This window comes from Protomyctophum parallelum, assembly GCF_964188405.1.
Source record: "Protomyctophum parallelum genome assembly, chromosome: 1".
NCBI lineage: Eukaryota > Metazoa > Chordata > Actinopteri > Myctophiformes > Myctophidae > Protomyctophum > Protomyctophum parallelum.
Window position 1 is genome coordinate 3624086 of NC_139697.1, and position 22229 is coordinate 3646314.

The 22229-nt window shown below is 47.2% G+C and overlaps 1 protein-coding gene across 1 annotated transcript in view; it reads left to right on the forward strand.

Moving 5' to 3' along the window:
• yrk (Yes-related kinase) overlaps window positions 1-21851 on the forward strand; it is a gene marked incomplete at both ends in the record, with an annotated part of 31681 nt that extends 9830 nt beyond the window's left edge. The window contains 9 exon segments of the mRNA XM_083787106.1: window positions 702-866; window positions 1749-1771; window positions 1773-1808; window positions 1810-1906; window positions 7893-8072; window positions 10762-10838; window positions 11475-11628; window positions 12111-12242; window positions 21643-21851. Coding sequence (XP_083643232.1) covers window positions 702-866; window positions 1749-1771; window positions 1773-1808; window positions 1810-1906; window positions 7893-8072; window positions 10762-10838; window positions 11475-11628; window positions 12111-12242; window positions 21643-21851 — 1073 coding nt within the window.
• Between the last annotated feature and the right edge of the window lie 378 nt (window positions 21852-22229).

Genomic DNA, 22229 nt, shown 5'->3' on the forward strand with positions numbered 1-22229 from the left:
CAGAATGGGTTTTAAAACACCAAAAGCAGCGCCCCCAAACCCCCCCCCCCCCCCCTTCCTCCTTGATGTGTCTGTGTGGCATGAAGCTGTCTCTGTGCCATGCTGGGTTATTAACAGGCTAATGCCCTGTGTGTGTGTGTGTGTGTGTGTGTGTGTGTGTGTGTGTGTGTGTGTGTGTGTGTGTGTGTGTGTGTGTGTGTGTGTGTGTGTGTGTGTGTGTGTGTGTGTGTGTGTGTGTGTGTGTGTGTGTGTGTGTGTGTGTGTGTGTGTGTGTGTGTGTGTGTGTGTGTGTGTGTGTGTGTGGACAGGCTTGTTCCATGTGCCATGCTCGCATTTTAGACTGCAGCTAATAATTACTCTGTTTTTGAGCGGGAGAGAGAGTCTGTGTGCGTGTGTGTCACATGTGTGTGCGTGTGCTGTGTGTGTGTGTGGTGTGTGTCACTGTGTGTGTGTGTGCGCGTGCGCATTGCTTCAGATGTCTGTTTACTTGTTTGTGGAGCCTAAGCAGTTTGTCTCTCTCTCTCCTCTCTCTCTCTCTCTCTTTATCTCTCTGTCGCACATGTCTGTCTGTCTGTGTGTCTGTGTGTCTGTCTGTCCTCTCTCTGTTTCTCCTTTCGCTCTCTCCATGCTCTCTCTCCCCTCTCTCTCTCTCCCCTCTCTCTCTCCCCTCTCTCCCCCCCACACACCACCCACCCACACAGAGAGAGCAGCGGGTCTGTGTTGCCGCCTGATTGGCAGCTGTAGGCGGGGCATGCCCAAGCTGACCGACCTATCGGTGAAGACCAAGGACGTGTGGGAGATCCCCCGGGAGTCCCTGCAGCTCACCAAGAAGCTGGGCAACGGGCAGTTTGGAGAAGTCTGGATGGGTAGGGGCTGTGGGGGAGGGGGGGGGCTGTGGGGGGGGTGGGGAGGGGAGAGGAGGGAGCGGGGGGGGGGACGCATGCAAGCACGCACACCTGGAGAACGTGATAGGGAGGAGAGAAAAAATATCTACGAAAGGAAACTTGTTGATCTACAAGCTCTCACAACGTGAATTGCAGCATGTAATAAATGGTGCCAAAGCACTTTATAATGTGCATTAATGATGATAATAATAATAATGTATTTTATTTTATAGCACTACTATACATGCTTTACAACGGTCCATAATTAATACATCTGGAGGTGAAGCGGTGAACAGTCGACGCCACCACAGCGTCCTCACTTCCCACATTCACTCATCGGGAGCAGTTAGCGGTTCGGTGTCTTTCTCACGACACTTGGGGGGGGGGGGGGGGGGGGGGGGGGGGTGGGGGTGGGCTTGTAGATCGGCTTAGGGCGTATGCCGTAGGGCTATATAGAAACACACACACACACATAGTGACATATATTATATATATATATATATGCATATTCCATTATCTAAGGATGAACATAATGAAACCAAGTATTTGGCACAATCAATCAAGTGTGCGTGTGTGTGTCCGTGCGCGCGTACACGCACAGTCAGTCCCTCGCACACATGTTGTGTGTATGTAGTATCCAGGTGTGCAGCATTAATTGCGTTCCCCTCCTCCCCCAAACCAATCCACTCCACTCCACCCACCCACACCCACCCCCCACTCTGGGTCATAGTGCATGTGCATGCCTCATCCTCCTCTCATCCTCCTCCTCTCTCCATCCATCCCTCCCTCACTCCCTCACTCCTTCTCTCCATCCCTCCCTCCATCCCTCCCTCTCTCCATCCCCCCCCCCCCCCCCCCTCATAGAGTATAATGACGGGCTGTGTTACTAACCTGACCTCCCCGTGCCTCAACGCCACCCCCGCTGACCCTGGGTCTGGGCAAGGACGCGTGGGAGGTGGCCCGCGAGAGGCTCACCCTCCAGAACAAGCTGGGCCAGGGCTGTTTCGGGGACGTCTTTCTGGGTGAGGAGACCACGCACGCACGACGGAAAGAAAGACACCCTGGAGAAAGACCACCTGTACCTGTACCCGTACCCCGCCCCAGACGGGACGGGACGGCGGCGTCCTTGTTTTGTGTCTGTCCAGTCCCGTCTGTGAGCCCTTTCGGTCCGTGTCCCTTACATGTCCCTTACATGTCCCCTACATGTCCCCTACATGTCCCCTACATGTCCCTACATGTCCCCTACATGTCCCCTACATGTCCGTCCCTTTCGGTCCGGTCCGTGTCCCCTTACATGTCCCCACATGTCCGTCCCTTTCGGTCCGTTGTCCCTTACATGTCCCCACATGTCCGTCCCTTTCGGTCCGTGTCCCTTACATGTCCCCACATGTCCGTCCCTTTCGGTCCGTGTCCCTTACATGTCCCCACATGTCCGTCCCTTTCGGTCTGTGTCCCTTACATGTCCCCACATGTCCGCTCCAACAAATTGTCTATCGCTCGCTGTTGTTGTTGTTGATGGGGATTTTCAATAGGGAAAAAGTAACTCCCGTGATCCAGGACGATAGCGGCCTCTAGTGGCAGTGACATCAAACCTGGGTGCTCTACAGAGCGTCGCAGTCCCTCCCCCTTTCAGAACAACGAGTGGCCCAGGAAATGAATCCCAATGCATTTTGACCATAGGCATTTCAGAAAGTATTAATTTAAAGACCTTTTAAGCGTCGTACGAAGACAACTCTTGTTGTGACAAATCAACAATATTTTGGACCAAACAAATAATTACAAAGAAGAAAAACATTAAAAAAAGCCGTTTTTTTTCTACTTTCTAATTCTTTGTTTGGCCCGAAAATATTGTGTGTGTTGTCATGATTTGTCACGACAAGAGTTGGCTTCGTACGACGCTTTAAAAGTTCTTTAAATAAATACTTCTGAAATGTCTGAGGGAAAATGCATTGAGATTAATTTCCTGGGCCTCTCGTTGTTCTGAACTGCGACGCTCTAGTGGCAGCGCTCCTCCATGCCTCTGCATGGCTGACCTTAGTTCTAGCGCCCTCTAGTGGCAGCGCTCCTCCATGCCTCTGCATGGCTGACCTTAGTTCTAGCGCCCTCTAGTGGCAGCGCTCCTCCATGCCTCTGCATGGCTGACCTTAGTCATAGTTGTTGTCGTCCATGTAGAGGATACGCTCTCCTCTGCCTCTGCGTGCATTGTTCTGTTTATTGTTTAATAAGGATCCTTATTAGTCTACACCTTAGTGAAGACTATTCTTCTAAGGAGACAAACTAATCCTATTATTATTATTATTATTCCATAACAAGACAGAAACTCGTTCAATCACTTTTACTCCCGGCAATTTGTTTTTAATCCGTCTCCATCAAGCCCCTTAATTATAATCTTTTTTAAATCTCTCTCTCTCTCTCTCTCTCTCTCTCTCTCTCTCTCTCTCTCTCTCTCTCTCTCTCTCTCTCTCTCTCTCTAATATAATAAAGCCGTTTCATAAACGCCTCGTCGGAGTATAATCTTAACAATGATCTATTCCTCCTCCTCTCCCCGTGCGGCCCCGATCCTGAGGTCCAGACCGGTTCCGGTTCCGTCCAGCTGGGTTTCAGCCAGTCCCACTATAGGCCCGGCAGACCTCCAACTGGACCTCCCTCTGGAGTGACCCACGTGGATGATATTATATCAAGCTAGCCTGTGGTTCCTATTATTAAGCCATTTTGGGGTGGGAACCCCTTTTGGTGTTAGCAATTATGTTATGCTTTAGCTATTGAAAAATAGCAGATCTACAAGCTCATATCGCGCCACCGAGTGGCGCGCTATGAGCTTGTAGATCTGCTATTTTTGGAAAAATCGAAGAACGACTGACATAGAAACATAGTTTTTTTCAGAAAACTGTCAGGATGTAGAAGACATTTTTTATAATCTGATCTCAGGTCAGAATGGGTTAAGTCCTCCTTATGCAGGAGAAACTCCCTGTGTGTGTGTGAAACACTTTTGTTCAGGCCGCAGCTAGAGAAATCTGATTTATTTCCTCAAATCTGATCTTTTAGGGTCGACTGTCTGTCTGTGCGTACAGTACACACTGTTATTTGCTGTACTGTAATAAGTGATGGGATTGGATTAGTGTATTCGGACGTCGTCGATGTGTCGGCGTATAACCCGTTCTGACCTGAGATCAGATTCTATAAACGTCTTCGACATCCTGACAGTTTTCTGATAAAAAGCTATGTTTCTATGTCAGTCGTTCTTCGATTTTTTTCAAAAAATAGCAGACCTACAAGCTCGTAGCGCGCCACTCGGTGGCGCGCTACGAGCTTGTAGATCTGCTATTTTTCAATAGCTATAAAGCACAACATGATGCTATAACACCAAAAGGGGGTGTTCCCGCCCCAAAATGGGATAACAGATCTTTAGAAATCCGGATTTGGAGGTTCCATTTCAAACCACCGCGGAATTCGGTTCAAATCTGTCAGTTTCCATGTCGTCGTCCGTCTCTGTCAGGGTGGAAACCTCATATGTCCAAACTATTACTTTTCAGTAATAGTCTGCCACTGAGCTCTGTCATTGGCTGCCAGTCTGCCACTGAGCTCTGCCATTGGCTACCAGTCTGCCACTGAGCTCTGTCATTGGCTGCAGTCTGCCACTGAGCTCTGTCATTGGCTGCAGTCTGCCACTGAGCTCTGTCATTGGCTGCCTGCAGTCTGCCACTGAGCTCTGTCATTGGCTGGCTGCAGTCTGCCACTGAGCTCTGTCATTGGCTGCCAGTCTGCCACTGAGCTCTGCCATTGGCTGCCAGTCTGCCACTGAGCTCTGCCATTGGCTGCCAGTCTGCCACTGAGCTCTGCCATTGGCTGCCTTCAGTCTGCCACTGAGCTCTGTCATTGGCTGCCAGTCTGCCACTGAGCTCTGTCATTGGCTGGCAGTCTGCCACTGAGCTCTGTCATTGGCTGCCTGCAGTCTGCCACTGAGCTCTGTCATTGGCTGGCTGCAGTCTGCCACTGAGCTCTGTCATTGGCTGCCAGTCTGCCACTGAGCTCTGCCATTGGCTGCCAGTCTGCCACTGAGCTCTGCCATTGGCTGCCAGTCTGCCACTGAGCTCTGCCATTGGCTGCCAGTCTGCCACTAAGCTCTGCCATTGGCTGTCTGCAGTCTGCCACTGAGCTCTGCCATTGGCTACCAGTCTGCCACTGAGCTCTGTCATTGGCTGCCTGCAGTCTGCCACTGAGCTCTGTCATTGGCTGCAGTCTGCCACTGAGCTCTGCCATTGGCTGCCAGTCTGCCACTAAGCTCTGCCATTGGCTGCCAGTCTGCCACTGAGCTCTGCCATTGGCTGCCAGTCTGCCACTAAGCTCTGCCATTGGCTGTCTGCAGTCTGCCACTGAGCTCTGCCATTGGCTACCAGTCTGCCACTGAGCTCTGTCATTGGCTGCCTGCAGTCTGCCACTGAGCTCTGCCATTGGCCAGTCTGCCACTGAGCTCTGCCATTGGCTGCCTGCCAGTCTGCCACTGAGCTCTGCCATTGGCCAGTCTGCCACTGAGCTCTGCCATTGGCTGCCAGTCTGCCACTGAGCTCTGTCATTGGCTGCCAGTCTGCCACTGAGCTCTGCCATTGGCTGCCTTCAGTCTGCCACTGAGCTCTGTCATTGGCTGCCTTCAGTCTGCCACTGAGCTCTGTCATTGGCTACCAGTCTGCCACTGAGCTCTGCCATTGGCTACCAGTCTGCCACTGAGCTCTGTCATTGGCTACCAGTCTGCCACTGAGCTCTGTCATTGGCTACCAGTCTGCCACTGAGCTCTGCCATTGGCTACCAGTCTGCCACTGAGCTCTGTCATTGGCTACCAGTCTGCCACTGAGCTCTGCCATTGGCTACCAGTCTGCCACTGAGCTCTGCCATTGGCTACCAGTCTGCCACTGAGCTCTGCCATTGGCTACCAGTCTGCCACTGAGCTCTGTCATTGTCTCTACCGCCCCCCCCCCCCCCCCTGTTTCATGTCATGCACGCTCACCATCACAACTCATGTTGCATGTGTCACTCAGTACTTGTGTGTGTGTGTGTGTGTGTGTGTGTGTGTGTGTGTGTGTGTGTGTGTGTGTGTGATGTGTTGGGGGTGCCTGTGTTTGGTTCCGACTTACTAACAGACCGCTAAATCTATAACCTCACAGGAAGCCACAGGTGAGTTTTAACCTGCCACACATGTCGGGAGGCACGAGTTTTAAACCGGCCACGGGTTAGTTAGTTGTTGTAACCTGCCTCACATGTTGGTATAGCGACAGTGTTTTGTGGGACTAATGCCTCCTGGACTGTCAGTATGTCTAACCCAGAGTAGTAGAGTAGGAGAGTAGTGACATGCTTTGATCTCGCCACAAAGCGGGTCCCTATGGGCTATAGTTCCAAACATTAATGCTCCTATGGCTGGAACTATCCCATTGAGACAAAGTGGGTGCCTATGGGCTATAGTTCCAATTATTGCTCCTATGGCTGGAACTATCCCATTGAGACAAAGTGGGTGCCTATGGGCTATAGTTCCAATTATTGCTCCTATGGCTGGAACTATCCCATTGAGACAAAGTGGGTGCCTATGGGCTATAGTTCCAAACATTGCTCCTATGGCTGGAACTATCCCATTGAGACAAAGTGGGTGCCTATGGGCTATAGTTCCAATTATTGCTCCTATGGCTGGAACTATCCCATTGAGACAAAGCGGGTGCCTATGGGCTATAGTTCCAAACATTGCTCCTATGGCTGGAACTATCCCATTGAGACAAAGTGGGTGCCTATGGGCTATAGTTCCAATTATTGCTCCTATGGCTGGAACTATCCCATTGAGACAAAGCGGGTGCCTATGGGCTATAGTTCCAAACATTGCTCCTATGGCTGGAACTATCCCATTGAGACAAAGCGGGTGCCTATGGGCTATAGTTCCAAACATTGCTCCTATGGCTGGAACTATCCGCATTCCATTGTCACAATAGGAGTCAACGCTATAATTATAATAAATAATACAACTTTATTTGTATAGCACCTTTCATGACATGAAATGCAGCTCAAAGTGCTTTACAGAACAATGGAGAAAAAAAGAAAAGCAAGGAAAAGACATTAAAAAACAAGAGCAGTAATACAATACAGTGAGGACATGAATAACAAAAAATAAAAGATCAATTAAAGGCAATGTTGTAGAAGCGGGTCTTAAGCTGTGCTTTAAAAATGTCCACAGAGGCTGCCTGTTGAAGGTACAGTGGGAGTTTGTTCCATGCCGTCGGCCCCTAGAAGCAAAAAAGCTGCTTCCCCGTATTTTTTAGTTGCCATTTCTTTAGTCAAAGTGAGCAGGCCAGCAGTGGAAGACCTTAGGGGGCGGTTTGGGACATATTTAGGCAGGCAGCCAGTCATGTAGGTAGGAAGGTGCGAGACCATTGAGAGCTTTATAGACAAGTAAAATAATTTAAAAATCAATCCTAAAAACACTCTCGCCACTCTCTCTTACTAGATTACTCTGGTCTAACTAACGTATGCACCCCTGTGTGTGTGTGTGTGTGTGTGTGTGTGTGTGTGTGTGTGTGTGTGTGTGTGTGTGTGTGTGTGTGTGTGACTGTGTGTGTGACTGTGTGTGTGACTGTGTGTGTGTGTGTGTGTGTGTGTGTGTGTGTGTGTGTGTGTGTGTGCACGTATGTTTCAATAGCTCTAGTATAACATAATGCATAACCCATTTTGGGTGGGAACCCCTTTTGGTGTTAGCATTATGTTATGCTTTAGCTATTGAAAAATAGCAGATCTACAAGCTCGTAGCGCGCCACCGAGTGCCGTGCTACGAGCTTGTAGATCTGCTATTTTTGAAACAAATGCCGAACCTATGCCCCATGCCGGCGTACACCCTCCGTACCGGCGGTGTTGGCGTGTGCGTACGGTTTATACCCGATCTCCAACTCCTCTCGTCTCTCTCTCTCTCTCTCTCTCTCTCTCTGCTGTCTGCTGTCTGTGTCTATGTGCGCCGCCCACGCCGCCCCACAACAACAGGCATGTGGAACGGCACCACCAAGGTGGCGGTGAAGACCCTGAAGCCGGGCACCATGTCCCCCGAGGCCTTCCTGGAGGAAGCCCAGATCATGAAGAGGCTCCGCCACGACAAGCTGGTGCAGCTCTACGCCGTGGTGTCTGAGGAGCCCATCTACATCATCACCGAGTTCATGAGCCAAGGTGGGTTATTGTCCCGTTCTGACCTGAGGTCAGATTCATACCAGGTTTCCACTGACTGGACACACACACACTGGTCTGATTAAGTGGTCCCATTAGGACAATAATTGACCAAATTTGACTGAGGGACTGCCATTGGATTTTTTTGTTTTTTCATGTCATGTGAAAGCAGGGAATCATAGCTTCAAATTGACATATTGGTTGTTCAGTTTGACCCACCAGGAGATGTGGCTTATAGAGTAATGTCTGGCAGGAGAAACAGCGAGTTGAGAAAACAGGCTTGAAATGTTCACTTCTGTGGTCTCTAACATTACACCTATAGCTACATGTTTAAGCATTTATTTCATATTTACATGTCTTCTGTGGTCTCTAACATTACACCTATAGCTACATGTTTAAGCATTTATTTCATATTTACATGTCTTCTGTGGTCTCTAACATTACACCTATAGCTACATGTTTAAGCATTTATTTCATATTTACATGTCTTCTATGATCTCTAACATTACACCTATAGCTACATGTTTAAGCATTTATTTCATATTTACATGTCTTCTGTGGTCTCTAACATTACACCTATAGCTACATGTTTAAGTATTTATTTCATATTTACATGTCGATTTCAGCTCTGACACTTATTTCAGACATAAAGATACTGCCTGTGCTATTAACTAATTTAAAAAAGAAAAAGCTCATAGCGCGGCACCGAGTGCCGCGCTATGAGCTTGTAGATCTGCTATTTTTCAATAGATAAAGGTTTACAACGTGCTGTACAGGAAGAAATAATGACCAAATGCGCTGAAAAACAGCAGCGAGAACACACAGTACAAAACAGTGAATTAACAACTGACGCATCACTGAAAAGGTACAGTAAGTACCCAGTAAGACCCGAGGCCCATTCAGGGGTCGACACTCATATTGTCTCAGATCATAATTATTGCCCCGAAAATGAAGTCCATTTAAAAAAAATGACAGGTAAAATTTGTGGGTTGTAGAGAACAAATAATGTTGAGTCCTAATAACCGGAATGGCTAAAGTCACTTTGAGGAAGCAGAAGGCGTGCAAAGGAAGTGTATTGTTCTTCATAAATAGCCCGTAATAATTCAGTAGAATTATGAAGACGGAATGCCCGTGGGGCATTAACCTGAAAGCATACTCCACTTTCCCCAACCTTTTATTTACTTGCCAGTTGCCGCTGTTAAGTGTGTCAACTCCTGCCATTCTACAAATGCCTTCTAAAATCAGTACTTCTAAGATTTTTCTTTAAAATGTTCAAATGCCGTGCCTCGCTGCGGGCTATTTTTTTTAAATAGCCAACGCAAACATCTACGTACAAGACACACCGGTAGCCAGGGGTGTAACAATACGATACATGGTTGACGATATGGTACAACATGGACGATATTGGTTAATTATGGTGATACGATCCGATTCAATGATTTCAAATCGATACAGCAACTATTTCAAATACATTGACATTATTTTAAACTAAGTAATTAAACCCCTCTTTTTATTTTCTCTTCTAAAAATCACTGAATACCACGCACACAAATAAGAACAAAGAACAAAGAAGGCGCTCACACTGAGCATTGAGGCTCTTGGCCTGACAAAAGATTAGTCCTCATACTTATAACCCCCCAACCTGCATTCAGCGCTGATGATGGTCTGAGTACCGCAACGTCCAGCCCATGTGGACTTAATTAACGGCACACTTTTACTTTACAAACAATGATCAAATGAATAACCATCTAAAAACACCACTTTATTCCACCATTTCACTTTTGTTTGTAAAAACAAAACAAAAAAACTATTTTTGGCATCCAAAGAGCCTCAATGTTTCAGTGTGAGTGCAGTGAGGTCTTTTGAATGTTTATGGACCACATTTGGTGACATTGCAAAGCGTGCAAAGAGGCATCATGCCCGCAAAGCGACCCCTGTTCCCCCCCCAGTACCTTTTACATTATGCCCGGTCTGTAACCGTGACTGTGGAGCCAGGATGGGACTATAAAGTAATAATAATAATAATAAAACTTTATTTGTATAGCACCTTTCATGACATGAAATGCAACTCAAAGTGCTTTACAGAACAATGGAGAATAAAAGAAAAGCAAGGCAACGACATTAAAAAACAAGCAGTAATGCAATACAGTGAGGACATGAATAACAAAAAATAAAAAATAAAAGATCAATTAAAAGCAATGTTGTAGAAGTGGGTCTTGAGCTGAGCTTTAAAAATGTCTACAGAGGCTGCCTGTCGAAGGTACAGTGGGAGCTTGTTCCATGCCGACGGCTCGTAGAAGCAAAAAGCTGCTTCCCCGTATTTTTTAGTTGCCATTTCTTTAGTCAAAGCGAGCAGGCCAGCAGTGGAAGACCTTAGGGGCCGGTTTGGGACATATTTAGGCAGGCAGTCATGTAGGTAGGAAGGTGCGAGACCATTGAGAGCTTTATAGACAAGTAAAATATATATTTTTTAAAGTGTCGCAGTCCCGCCCCCTACCAGGGCCCAGCAAATGATTCTCCGTTCATTTTCCTCAGACATTTCAAAAAGTAATTTATTTAAAGACTGTTACGGCGCGGCCAAAGACAACTCGAGTCGTGACAAATCACGACAACAACGAACACAATATTTTGGACCAAACAAATAATTACAAAGAAGAAAAAAACGGAAAAACACTTTTTTTTGTTTTTTCAGGGAGTTTGCTGGACTTTCTGAAAGACGGTGAGGGTCAGAGCCTGAAACTCCCTCAGCTGGTGGACATGTCTGCCCAGGTACATTACTACACGCACGCGCATGTGCACAAACACACACACGCATGCATGCACGCACGCACACACATGCACACCTGAAACTCCCCCAGCTGGTTAATTAACAAAGCTGCCCACATACATAATTGCACACGCGTGCACATGCACGCGCACACACAGTGCACACGCACACACACACACACACACACACACACACACACACACACACACACACACACACACACACACACACACACACACGTGGCTAGCAGAAGTAGACTCCTGTCTGCTTGCCCAGAAGCTTAATATCTCCCTAGGACAACACGCAACACAGTCTCACACTCACACGCACGCACAGGGATGCGCAACATATCATCTCTGTCGGGGTGGAAACCTCACATGTCCAAAACTTTTACTTTTCACAATTCCACATTCACAAAAGCATCAAAACAGCAGATCTACAAACAGCAGATCTACAAGCTCTGCTGCTTGTGATGGTTTTGCACGACGCTGTAGTATAATATGTTGTATGATCAATTAGGACGTTCGGACGGAGAAAAACAACAATGTTATACTGTATATTGAAGTGTACGTGTGTGTGCGTGTGTGTGTGTGTGTGTGCGTGCGTGTGTGTGTGTGTGTGTGTGTGTGTGCGTGCAGATCGCAGCGGGCATGGCCTACATCGAGAGGATGAACTACATCCACCGCGACCTGCGAGCCGCCAACATCCTGGTGGGAGACAACCTGGTCTGTAAGATCGCTGACTTCGGATTGGCCCGCCTGATCGAAGACAACGAGTACACCGCACGACAAGGTGACACGCCGTGTGTGTGTGTGTGTGTGTGTGTGTGTGTGTGTGTGTGTGTGTGTGTGTGTGTGTGTGTGTGTGTGTGTGTGTGTGTGTGTGTGTGTGTGTGTGTGTGTGTGTGTGTGTGTGTGTGTGTGTGTGTGTGTGTGTGTGTGTGTGTGTGTGTGTGTGTGTGTGTGTGTGTGTGTGTGTGTGTGTGTGTGTGTGCGTGCGTGCGTGCGTGCGTGCGTGCCCAGATTCAGACAGGAAAAGGAAAGAGTGCATCTTAACCCATTTTGACCTGAGATCAGATTCTAAAAATGTCTTCTAATTCCTGACACTTTTCTGATAAAGCTATGTTTCTATGTCAGTCGTTCTTTGATTTTTCAAAAAATTGCAGATCTACAAGCTCGTAGCGCTACGAGCTTGTAGAGCTGCTATTTTTTCAATAGATGAAGCATAACGCTAACATGTGTGTGTGTGTGTGTGTGTGGTTGCCGTGGTTTCAGGCGCTAAGTTCCCCATCAAGTGGACCGCTCCGGAGGCTGCGCTGTACGGACGCTTCACCATCAAGTCGGACGTGTGGAGCTTTGGAATCCTGCTCACCGAGCTCATCACCAAGGGACGTGTGCCGTACCCAGGTATACTCCTACTGTACTCTCATACTGTACCCCCCATATACACTGCACTGCACTGTACCCCAGGGCTGGACCCAAGAAAGAAAGAAAGAGAATAAATTGGCCCTGACATTTTCTGCAGAATTTGGCCCAGACTGGCCCACCACAACCAGCGCACAGATGCTCTACTGACCTTTTGGGTCGAGGTCCCCATACAAATACTTGAAATACAAGCCCTTAACCCATTCTGACCTGAGATCAGATTCTAAAAATGTCTTCTACGTCCTGACAGTTTTCTGTTTTCAGTTTTTCGATAAAAAAAAAAATAGCAGACCTACAAGCTCGTAGCGCGCCACTCGGTGACGCGCTATGAGCTTGTAGATCTGCTATTTTTCAATAGCTATAAAGCATAACGTAATGCTAACACCAAAATGGGTTAAACACCACCACATTTACAGACAGTACAATATAAATTATACACAACAAACAGACAACGAATTGTGACTAAATTTGACTGAGGGACTGCCATTGGATTATTATTTTTTTAATTTTCGTTTTCTCATCATAGCTTCAAATTGACATATTGGTTGTTCAGTTTGACCCACCAGTTTTGGAGATATGGCTTATAGAGTAATGTCTGGCAGAGAAACAGCGAGTTGAGAAAACAGGCTTGAAAAGGTTCACTTCTGTGGTCTCTAACATTACACCTAGCTACATGTTTTAACATGTATTTCATATTTACATGTCTTCTGTCGACTCTAACATTACACCTATAGCTACATGGTTAAGCATTTATTTCATATTTACATGTCTTCTGTGGTCTCTAACATTACACCTATAGCTACATGTTTAAGCATTTATTTCATATTTACATGTCTTCTGTGGTCTCTAACATTACACCTATAGCTACATGTTTAAGCATTTATTTCATATTTACATGTCTTCTGTGGTCTCTAACATTACACCTATAGCTACATGTTTAAGCATTTATTTCATATTTACATGTCTTCTGTGGTCTCTAACATTACACCTATAGCTACATGTTTAAGCATTTATTTCATATTTACATGTCTTCTGTGGTCTCTAACATTACACCTATAGCTACATGTTTAAGCATTTATTTCATATTTACATGTCTTCTGTGGTCTCTAACATTACACCTATAGCTACATGTTTAAGCATTTATTTCATATTTACATGTCTTCTGTGGTCTCTAACATTACACCTATAGCTACATGTTTAAGCATTTATTTCATATTGACATGTCTTCTGTGGTCTCTAACATTACACCTAGCTACATGTTTAAGCATTTATTTCATATTTACATGTCTTCTGTGGTCTCTAACATTACACCTATAGCTACATGTTTAAGCATTTATTTCATATTTACATGTCGATTTCAGCTCACTTATTTCAGACATGCTCCAGTATGTGAAGAGTCTGCCTGTGGTGCTATTAACTAATTTTGGAGGAAAAAAAAGAAAATATATACCTTTTTCTCCTCTGGGTAAAACCCGGAACTTCCAGCCCCACAGGACCGCGCCCAGGGTGCTGGCCCGGTTCCGGTCGAGAAATGACAGAGTTCTGTCTGTTCTGTGTGGGGGAATTAGCAGACACCTTTCTCCCCCTCTCTCTCTCTCTCACGTTCCACATTGTAACTAGAAAAAGTGCCCTTCTGGGCACAGGTCTCCACCAGGATAGGAATGTAGGACATTGCAGCTTGCCTTCATCTGGTGGTTGGATAAAAGAGCAACAAAAGTAAAAAAATCCAGGCAAAGGTTTTTCCTTGGCCTCTAGGGAGTTGGCATACAAAGTTATCCACAGATCCGTGCAGTTAGAGGTAAAAACACTTTTTGGCCAGTTATAGCGCCACCTTGAGGCTGAGTTGAAATTGTTCATGTGGCATTTCGTCCTCGGCCTAGTGGGAATGTGCGTGCACAATTTCACGGAAACCACGCGATGTGTTCATGATTTGCAGCATTTTGTTTGAAACTGAGCACTCCTGTGAAATTTGGAAGCCAATCTTAACCAATCAGGATGGAGTCTGAGAAATCTGAAAGACCGGTTTCGTTGAATGGCTCTAGAGAGACTGTGTACCAATTTGCGTGATGTTTGGACAAAATCTGTAGGTGTACTGTGCAAAAACTTGTTTTGCACAAAGCGGCCTCCTGGTGGTGCTATAACAGGCCGTTCTGGAAAGTTTGGGGCAGAGGTTCATGGTTGGCATCCAGGGAGAGTGTGTGCAAAATTTGGCATCGACCGGGTTAACGGTGGCCGAGATTAGCTGCTCACGGACACACGGACGGACGGACGGACGGACGGACGGACGGACGGAGTGCAAAACATACTCTCCCCACATGCCTTCGGCTGGTGGAGACAATTAGCAGGCAACAGTGCATAGGGACAGACATCCAGACATAGGGACAGATGGACATAAAGACATAGGGACAGACATAGGGACATTGCTGTTCCTTGGTATAGTGGCTGCACCACTGACTTCAAAAACAACAACATGAGGAATCTGTGAGTTGTGGATTTGGGGCGGACAGTTTTTCGACACATTCACACATGGAAGCGGGCACGATGCCAGTTGGCGTGCGTCTGTATGGGAACCTCAGTCTGAGCTGGTGAGGCGAGGAGAGAGAGAGAGAGAGAGAGAGGGAGAGGGAGAGAGGGAGAGGGAGAGGGAGAGGGAGAGGGAGAGGGAGAGGGAGAGGGAGAGAGGGAGAGGGAGAGGGAGAGAGAGAGAGAGAGAGAGAGAGAGAGAGAGAGAGAGAGAGAGGGAGAGGGAGAGGGAGAGGGAGAGAGGGAGAGGGAGAGGGAGAGGGAGAGGGAGGGAGAGATTTTCATTTGCTTCCTGCGTTCCGGATTATGTCACAGACTCACAACGTCTTAATCCCTGCGGGTTTTTCTACCGCTTCGCAGAGAAACTTTTAACCCATTTAGACCTGAGGCCGATTTAAAAAATAATATAAAAAAGACTTCTAAATCATGACAGTTAAAAGAAAACCTATGTTTCTATGTCAGTGGTGCTCGACCTTTTTTTTTTAATGTCAAGGACCCCCAGAATTATCTGTATTATTTGGCCACGGACCCCCCCCCCCCCCGCAGAAGCAAAGATTTTAGTTAAAAACGTTCGCTCTGGAAAAAAAGAAAATCCGAGATTTGCGCCACATTTTCACCCAAAGATTTCCCCCAAGAATAGCAGATCTACAAGCTTGAAGCGTGCCTCGCTACGAGCTTGTAGATCTGCTATTTTTTCGTTCCCGTCCCGAACGGCTTAAGTTTGTTTTGTTTACTCACTGACACGAACGCCATCTGTTCTCTACTCCTACTGCTGTCACGTGTTCCGTCTGTCTGTCAGTCAGTCAGTCTGTCTGTCAGTCTGTCAGTCAGTCACTAGTCAGCCAGCCTGTCTGTCTGTCTGTCTGTCTGTCTGTCTGTCTGTCTGTCTGTCTGTCTGTCTGTCTGTCTGTCTGTCTGTCTGTCTGTCTGTCTGTCTGTCTGTCTGTCTGTGTCTCTCTCTCTCTCTCTCGACAGTGGCCTTGTGGTTAGAGTGTCCGCCCTGAAACTGGGAGGTCAGGGTTCGATCCCCGGCCGGGTCATACCAAAGAAAGACTGTAAAAATGGGACCCAATGCCTCCCTGCTTGGCACTCAGCATCAAAGGGTCGGATTGGGGGGTCAAATCTACTAATCATATGATTCCCAGAGCGCGGCACGGCTGCAGCTCACCGCTCCTTGGCTGCTGCTCACCGCTCCTTGGCTGCGGCTCACCGCTCCTTGGCTGCAGCTCACCGCTCCTTGGCTGCAGCTCACCTCTCCTTGGCTGCGGCTCACCGCTCCTTGGCTGCAGCTCACCGCTCCTTGGCTGCGGCTCACCGCTCCTTGGCTGCGGCTCACCGCTCCTTGGCTGCGGCTCACCGCTCCTTGGCTGCGGCTCACCGCTCCTTGGCTGCAGCTCACCGCTCCTTGGCTGCAGCTCACCGCTCCTTGGCTGCAGCTCACCGCTCCTTGGCTGCAGCTCACCGCTCCTTGGCTGCGGCTCACCGCTCCTTGGCTGCAGCTCACCGCTCCTTGGCTGCGGCTCACCGCTCCTTGGCTGCGGCTCACCGCTCCTTGGCTGCGGCTCACCGCTCCTTGGCTGCGGCTCACCGCTCCTTGGCTGCGGCTCACCGCTCCAAGAGATATGGGTCAAATGCGGAGAACACATTTCACTGCAGTAACGTGTGTGACAAATCGGACGACTTTGACTTTGACTCTCTCTCCAATTCCTGTCATTTAGTGCAGTGGTTTTCAACCCTTTTCATTATTTGTTATGCGTTTGAGACGCATACCGTCGTAGTGTATGGGTACTTTTACTCAAGTGCTGTACTTAACCCATTCTGACCTGAGATCAGATTCATACGAGGTTTCCACTGGACACACACTGGTCTGATTAACCCATTCTGACCTGAGATCAGATTCTAGAAATGTCAGTCGCTCTAAGATTTTTCAAAAATAGCAGACCTACAAGCTCGTATCGCGCCACTCGGTGGCACGATATGAGCTTGTAGATCTGCTATTTTTAAATAGCTAAAGCACAACATGATGTTGACACCAAAATGGGTTCCCGTTCAGAATGGGTTAAGTACAATTTTGAGGTATTTGTACTTTACTTGAGTATTTCCAATTTCCAATACTTTCACTTCTACTCCACTGCAGTACATCTCGGAGCCAACATTTGTACTTTTTACTCCTCTACAATTATTTGAAAACTTTAGTTACTTTGGCGATTAACATTTTTGATTCAATTCCTTACTTTTTTAAGTAGTTCTAAATTGCAGTATTGGTACTTTTAAAACAATTGAGTACTTTTCCGTAGGGACCACCATTTGATGACATTTAGCCTCGCAGACCCGAAACTAGTAAAAATATGTCCACATTTCCATCATGCTGTATCGATGTTGGAGAGATAACAGGCAAACGTTGATCAATAAACAATTCTTCTACATTCTGTAATTGTGTAGACTTCTTGTAAATTAACTTAATCCATTCTGACCTGAGATCAGATTCATACGAGGTTTCCGCCAGACACACACTGGTCTGATGAACCCATTCTGACCTGAGATCAGATTAAAAAAATGTCACTCGTTCTTCGATTTCTTCAAAAATAGCAGACCTACAAGCTCGTATCGCGCCACTCGGTGGCGCGATATGAGCTTGTAGATCTGCTATTTTTAAATAGCTAAAGCATAACATGATGCCGACACCAAAATGGGTGCCCGGTCAGAATGGGTTAAAGGACCACTTCACCACTTTTCAACCTATCTTCATATAATAGGTCCTCACTAATAATCATGAAAAAATGGTGCAATCTTTTTCTACTCTGTCTGTGTCTCATAGGAGGGCTGTGGGCATGTTCAGAAACCGTCTTCCAGTGACATCATCGATGGGGAATATACAAGCTAATAGAAACTGCAGGCTTTCTAGTCCTGAAAAGTTGCAATGCGAAAATGGAAGCCGTCGTTCTCACGATAATGAAAATCGAAATATTTTTGTAAAACAATCTTGTTTAAAAAAAAAAATCTGCCTAATGATGATGTCACTGGAGGACGGTTTCTAAACTGCCCACAGCCCTCCTATGAGACACAGACTAGAGTAGAAAGAAATTGTGCCATTTTTTCATGATTATTAGTGAGGACCTATTATATGAAGATAGGTTGAAAAGTGTTGAAGTGGTCCTTTAAGTAATGGAGATGTTTAACAATAATTTAAAGAGTGTAAAATGGATCCAAATGGACCCCGTAATCTAATAAAGATCCATTAGGGTCCATTTGGTTATACCAACTCTCCATCAATTAGCTGGGGACCACCTGGAACCCCCTCAAGGACCACTGGTGGTCCCCGGACCACTGGGGACCACCTGGAACCCCCCCAAGGACCACTGGTGGTCCCCGGACCACTGGCTGAAGAACCACTGATTTTTAGGGCCGCAAAAACAACTATCGATTACTTTCTAAGCGATTTATATTCTTACAATTTGTATTATTATTTTTTATTTGTTACAAATCTCTTTATTGATTTTAAGCAGACAGAAAAGACGGCTAGTAATCAAAACAAATACAAAACAAAGATGCCTGCAATTTTGGGCGACATGAGAAGCAAATTCCATGAGCTTTTGTTGAAAATTGAAATTGAAAAAAAGGAATCAACACTAACTAATTGAATTGAATGGACTAAATTGATCGGTATGATTAACCGCTAATCAAAGTCGTATACGGTCACCGCAGTGAAACGTGTTCTCCGCATTTAACCCATTTAGGCCTGACGTCGAAATTAAAAAAAAATGACTTTTTTAAAATGTATTTTCTTTCCTGAAAAACCTCATGTTTCTATATCAGTGGTTCTCAATATTACATGTCAAGGACCCCCAAAAATATATGAAATTGGCCGCTGACCCCCATCTGAAAATGTGTTGTTTCAGGGACCCCCCCCTCCTCCCAGAAGCAAAGATTTGAGTTAAAAACGTTCGCTCTGAAAGAATATACAGTATATTCAAAGCTTTGCACCACATTTTTCAAAAATAGCAGACCTACAAGCTCGTAGCGCGCCACTCGGTGGCGCGCTACGAGCTTGTAGATCTCCTATTTTTCAATAGCTAAAGCATAACATAATGCTAACACCAAAAGGGGTTCGCGCCCCAAAATGGATTAACCCATCCCGAGCTGCAGCCGTGCCGCGCTCGGGAGTCATTTTGATTCGTTGGTTTATTTGACCCCACCAGTGTTTGTTTTTGGCAGCAATTTTTTATTTTAGTTTTAGTCATAGTCTTTTGAATAGTTTTCCTTTAGCGTTAGTCACATTTTAGTCACCTGGAATGTATTAGTGTTAGTCTATAGTTTTAGTCGACTAAATGTCATAAGATTTTAGTCGAGTAAATCTACAGGTGATGTAGTCGACTAAAATGTATTTTGGCGGGCCTTGTATAGCCGTCATAATAACTGATTTTACACTTGCTGAAAATAGCCGATCTACAAGCTCACAACGTGTCGCAGCGCGACGCGTTGTGAGCTTGTAGATCGGCTATTTTCATTGTCAGTATATTTAGTCTTAGTTTTAGTCACCGTAGCATAGTTTTCATTTAGTTTCCATTTAGTTTTAGTCAGTGGAAAAAGGTAGTCGACGAACATTTTTCGTCTTAGTTTTAGTCGACGAAAACAACACTGATTAGGGTCCCATTTTTCTTTACTTTGTTATATATGACCCGGCCGGGGATCGAACCCCCGACCTCCCGGTTTTCTGGGTGGACACTCTAACCACAAGCCCACTGTCTGATTGATCTCATGCCCTGTTTCTTGAGCGGTGCAACCACTCCAAGGAACAGCAATGTCCGTCCCTGTTCACCTATGTACATGTGACGTTAATGAGCACCAGTTTGACTATGAGTACCTGTAGGGGGCGCTGTTGTGATATGTGGACGAGCAAATCGCCTGTTGTCCCGTTAACACAAAGGGTTAATTCCTATTGACGATGAATGGATGATAAGAGCGCTGCTCACTTCACTCAGATCTGACAGTCAGCTAGCTGTACATGAATAATAATAATACTTTTAAATAAAAAAGATTATCCCACGATTTTGTAACCCATTTTTTCCACCCCTGTGTCAATCATCTAATGTGATCCTGCTGGGCTCTACACACCCTCCACCAACCTAGTCCCCATATATGGGGGACAAGGGGAGACCAACCTAGTCCCCATATATGGGGGACAAGGGGAGAGCAACCTAGTCCCCATATATGGGGGACAAGGGGAGACCAACCTAGTCCCCATATATGGGGGACAAGGGGAGAGCAACCTAGTCCCCATATATGGGGGACAAGGGGAGAGCAACCTAGTCCCCATATATGGGGGACAAGGGGAGAGCAACCTAGTCCCCATATATGGGGGACAAGGGGAGAGCAACCTAGTCCCCATATATGGGGGACAAGGGGAGAGCAACGGACTTGAACTCATGCTTCCTTCATGCCTGAGTGTCCAAGTTGCTCCTTTACAACCTGACAGGGGGGAGTTTCCCTGGTTGGACGTATAGCGCGTGGAAGGAACACGTTATTCCAACCAGTTCCTTTCCCCTCCATCAGGCGCCCCGGCTGGCCAGGGGGAGGCAGTATAGAGACCAGTTCCTTTCCCCTCCATCAGACGCCCCGGCTGGCCAGGGGGAGGCAGTTTAGAGACCAGTTCCTTTCCCCTCCATCAGACGCCCCGGCTGGCCAGGGGGAGGCAGTATAGAGACCAGTTCCTTTCCCCTCCATCAGGCGCCCCGGCTGGCCAGGGGGAGGCAGTATAGAGACCAGTTCCTTTCCCCTCCATCAGACGCCCCGGCTGGCCAGGGGGAGGCAGTTTAGAGACCAGTTCCTTTCCCCTCCATCAGACGCCCCGGCTGGCCAGGGGGAGGCAGTATAGAGACCAGTTCCTTTCCCCTCCATCAGGCGCCCCGGCTGGCCAGGGGGAGGCAGTATAGAGACCAGTTCCTTTCCCCTCCATCAGACGCCCCGGCTGGCCAGGGGGAGGCAGTTTAGAGACCAGTTCCTTTCCCCTCCATCAGACGCCCCGGCTGGCCAGGGGGAGGCAGTATAGAGACCAGTTCCTTTCCCCTCCATCAGGCGCCCCGGCTGGCCAGGGGGAGGCAGTATAGAGACCAGTTCCTTTCCCCTCCATCAGGCGCCCCGGCTGGCCAGGGGGAGGCAGTATAGAGACCAGTTCCTTTCCCCTCCATCAGGCGCCCCGGCTGGCCAGGGGGAGGCAGTATAGAGACCAGTTCCTTTCCCCTCCATCAGGCGCCCCGGCTGGCCAGGGGGAGGCAGTATAGAGACCAGTTCCTTTCCCCTCCATCAGGCGCCCCGGCTGGCCAGGGGGAGGCGAATAATAATAATACTTCACTCAGATCTTACAGTCAGCTACGTAGCTGTACATGAAGACTCCACGGTTTAGCACAGTGGAGACAGATAACCTGTGCCTTTGTTGTGTTCGCACCGAAGTTATGGGGAAAAAAAGCTCCCTTTTGAGGATCAAAGCTGAGGAAAAAACACGCTTAAAGTGAAACTTCACACTTTTGCAAAATAATAAATATATTAACTATTTCAGAGTTTCAAGTCAAATCAATATAGTTGCTAGAATTCTCTAAGGGAGAACTGCGTTTTTGAATGATTTATTGAAAATTCTCTGTTGTGACTGTGCGACAATGAAAGACTTTCAGAGAAAGCTTGACTTGTCTGCTTCCAGGAAAAAATAATAAATATTGTATAATAAATATATAATAAATATTTCAATCAAATATTTCAATCAACATACTTACATGACGTCGGTGCTCTATGACACTATGAACTGTTGCGCCCCTACTCACTGTACCGTCCTTTCCCGTGTGTGTCTCCCCACCCCCCCCCTCAGGCATGAACAACAGGGAGGTGTTGGAGCAGGTGGAGCGCGGCTACCGCATGCCGTGCGCTCACGGCTGCCCCGCCTCGCTCCACGAGCTGATGCTGCAGTGCTGGCGGCGCGAGGCGGACGAGAGGCACACCTTCGAGTACCTGCAGTCCTTCCTGGAGGACTACTTCACCGCCACCGAGCCCCAGTACCAGCCCGGGGAGAACCTGTGACCCGCCCCGGGGAGAACCTGTGACCTTTTGGACCTCTCCACATACAACCACACCATGACACCACCACACACACAGGCTGTGACACCCGGTGCTTCCCAAAGTGTGGGGGTAGTACCACCCTTAACCCATTCTGACCTGAGATCAGATTCATACGAGGTTTCCACTGGGACACACACTGGTCTGATTAACCCATTCTGACCTGAGATCAGATTTAAAAAAATGTCAGTCGTTCTTCGATTTTTTTCAAAAATAGCAGACCTACAAGCTCATAGCGCGCCACTCGGTGGCGCGCTATGAGCTTGTAGATCTGCTATTTTTCAATAGCTAAAGCATAACATGATGCTAACACAAATGGGTTCCCGTTCAGAATGGGTTTAG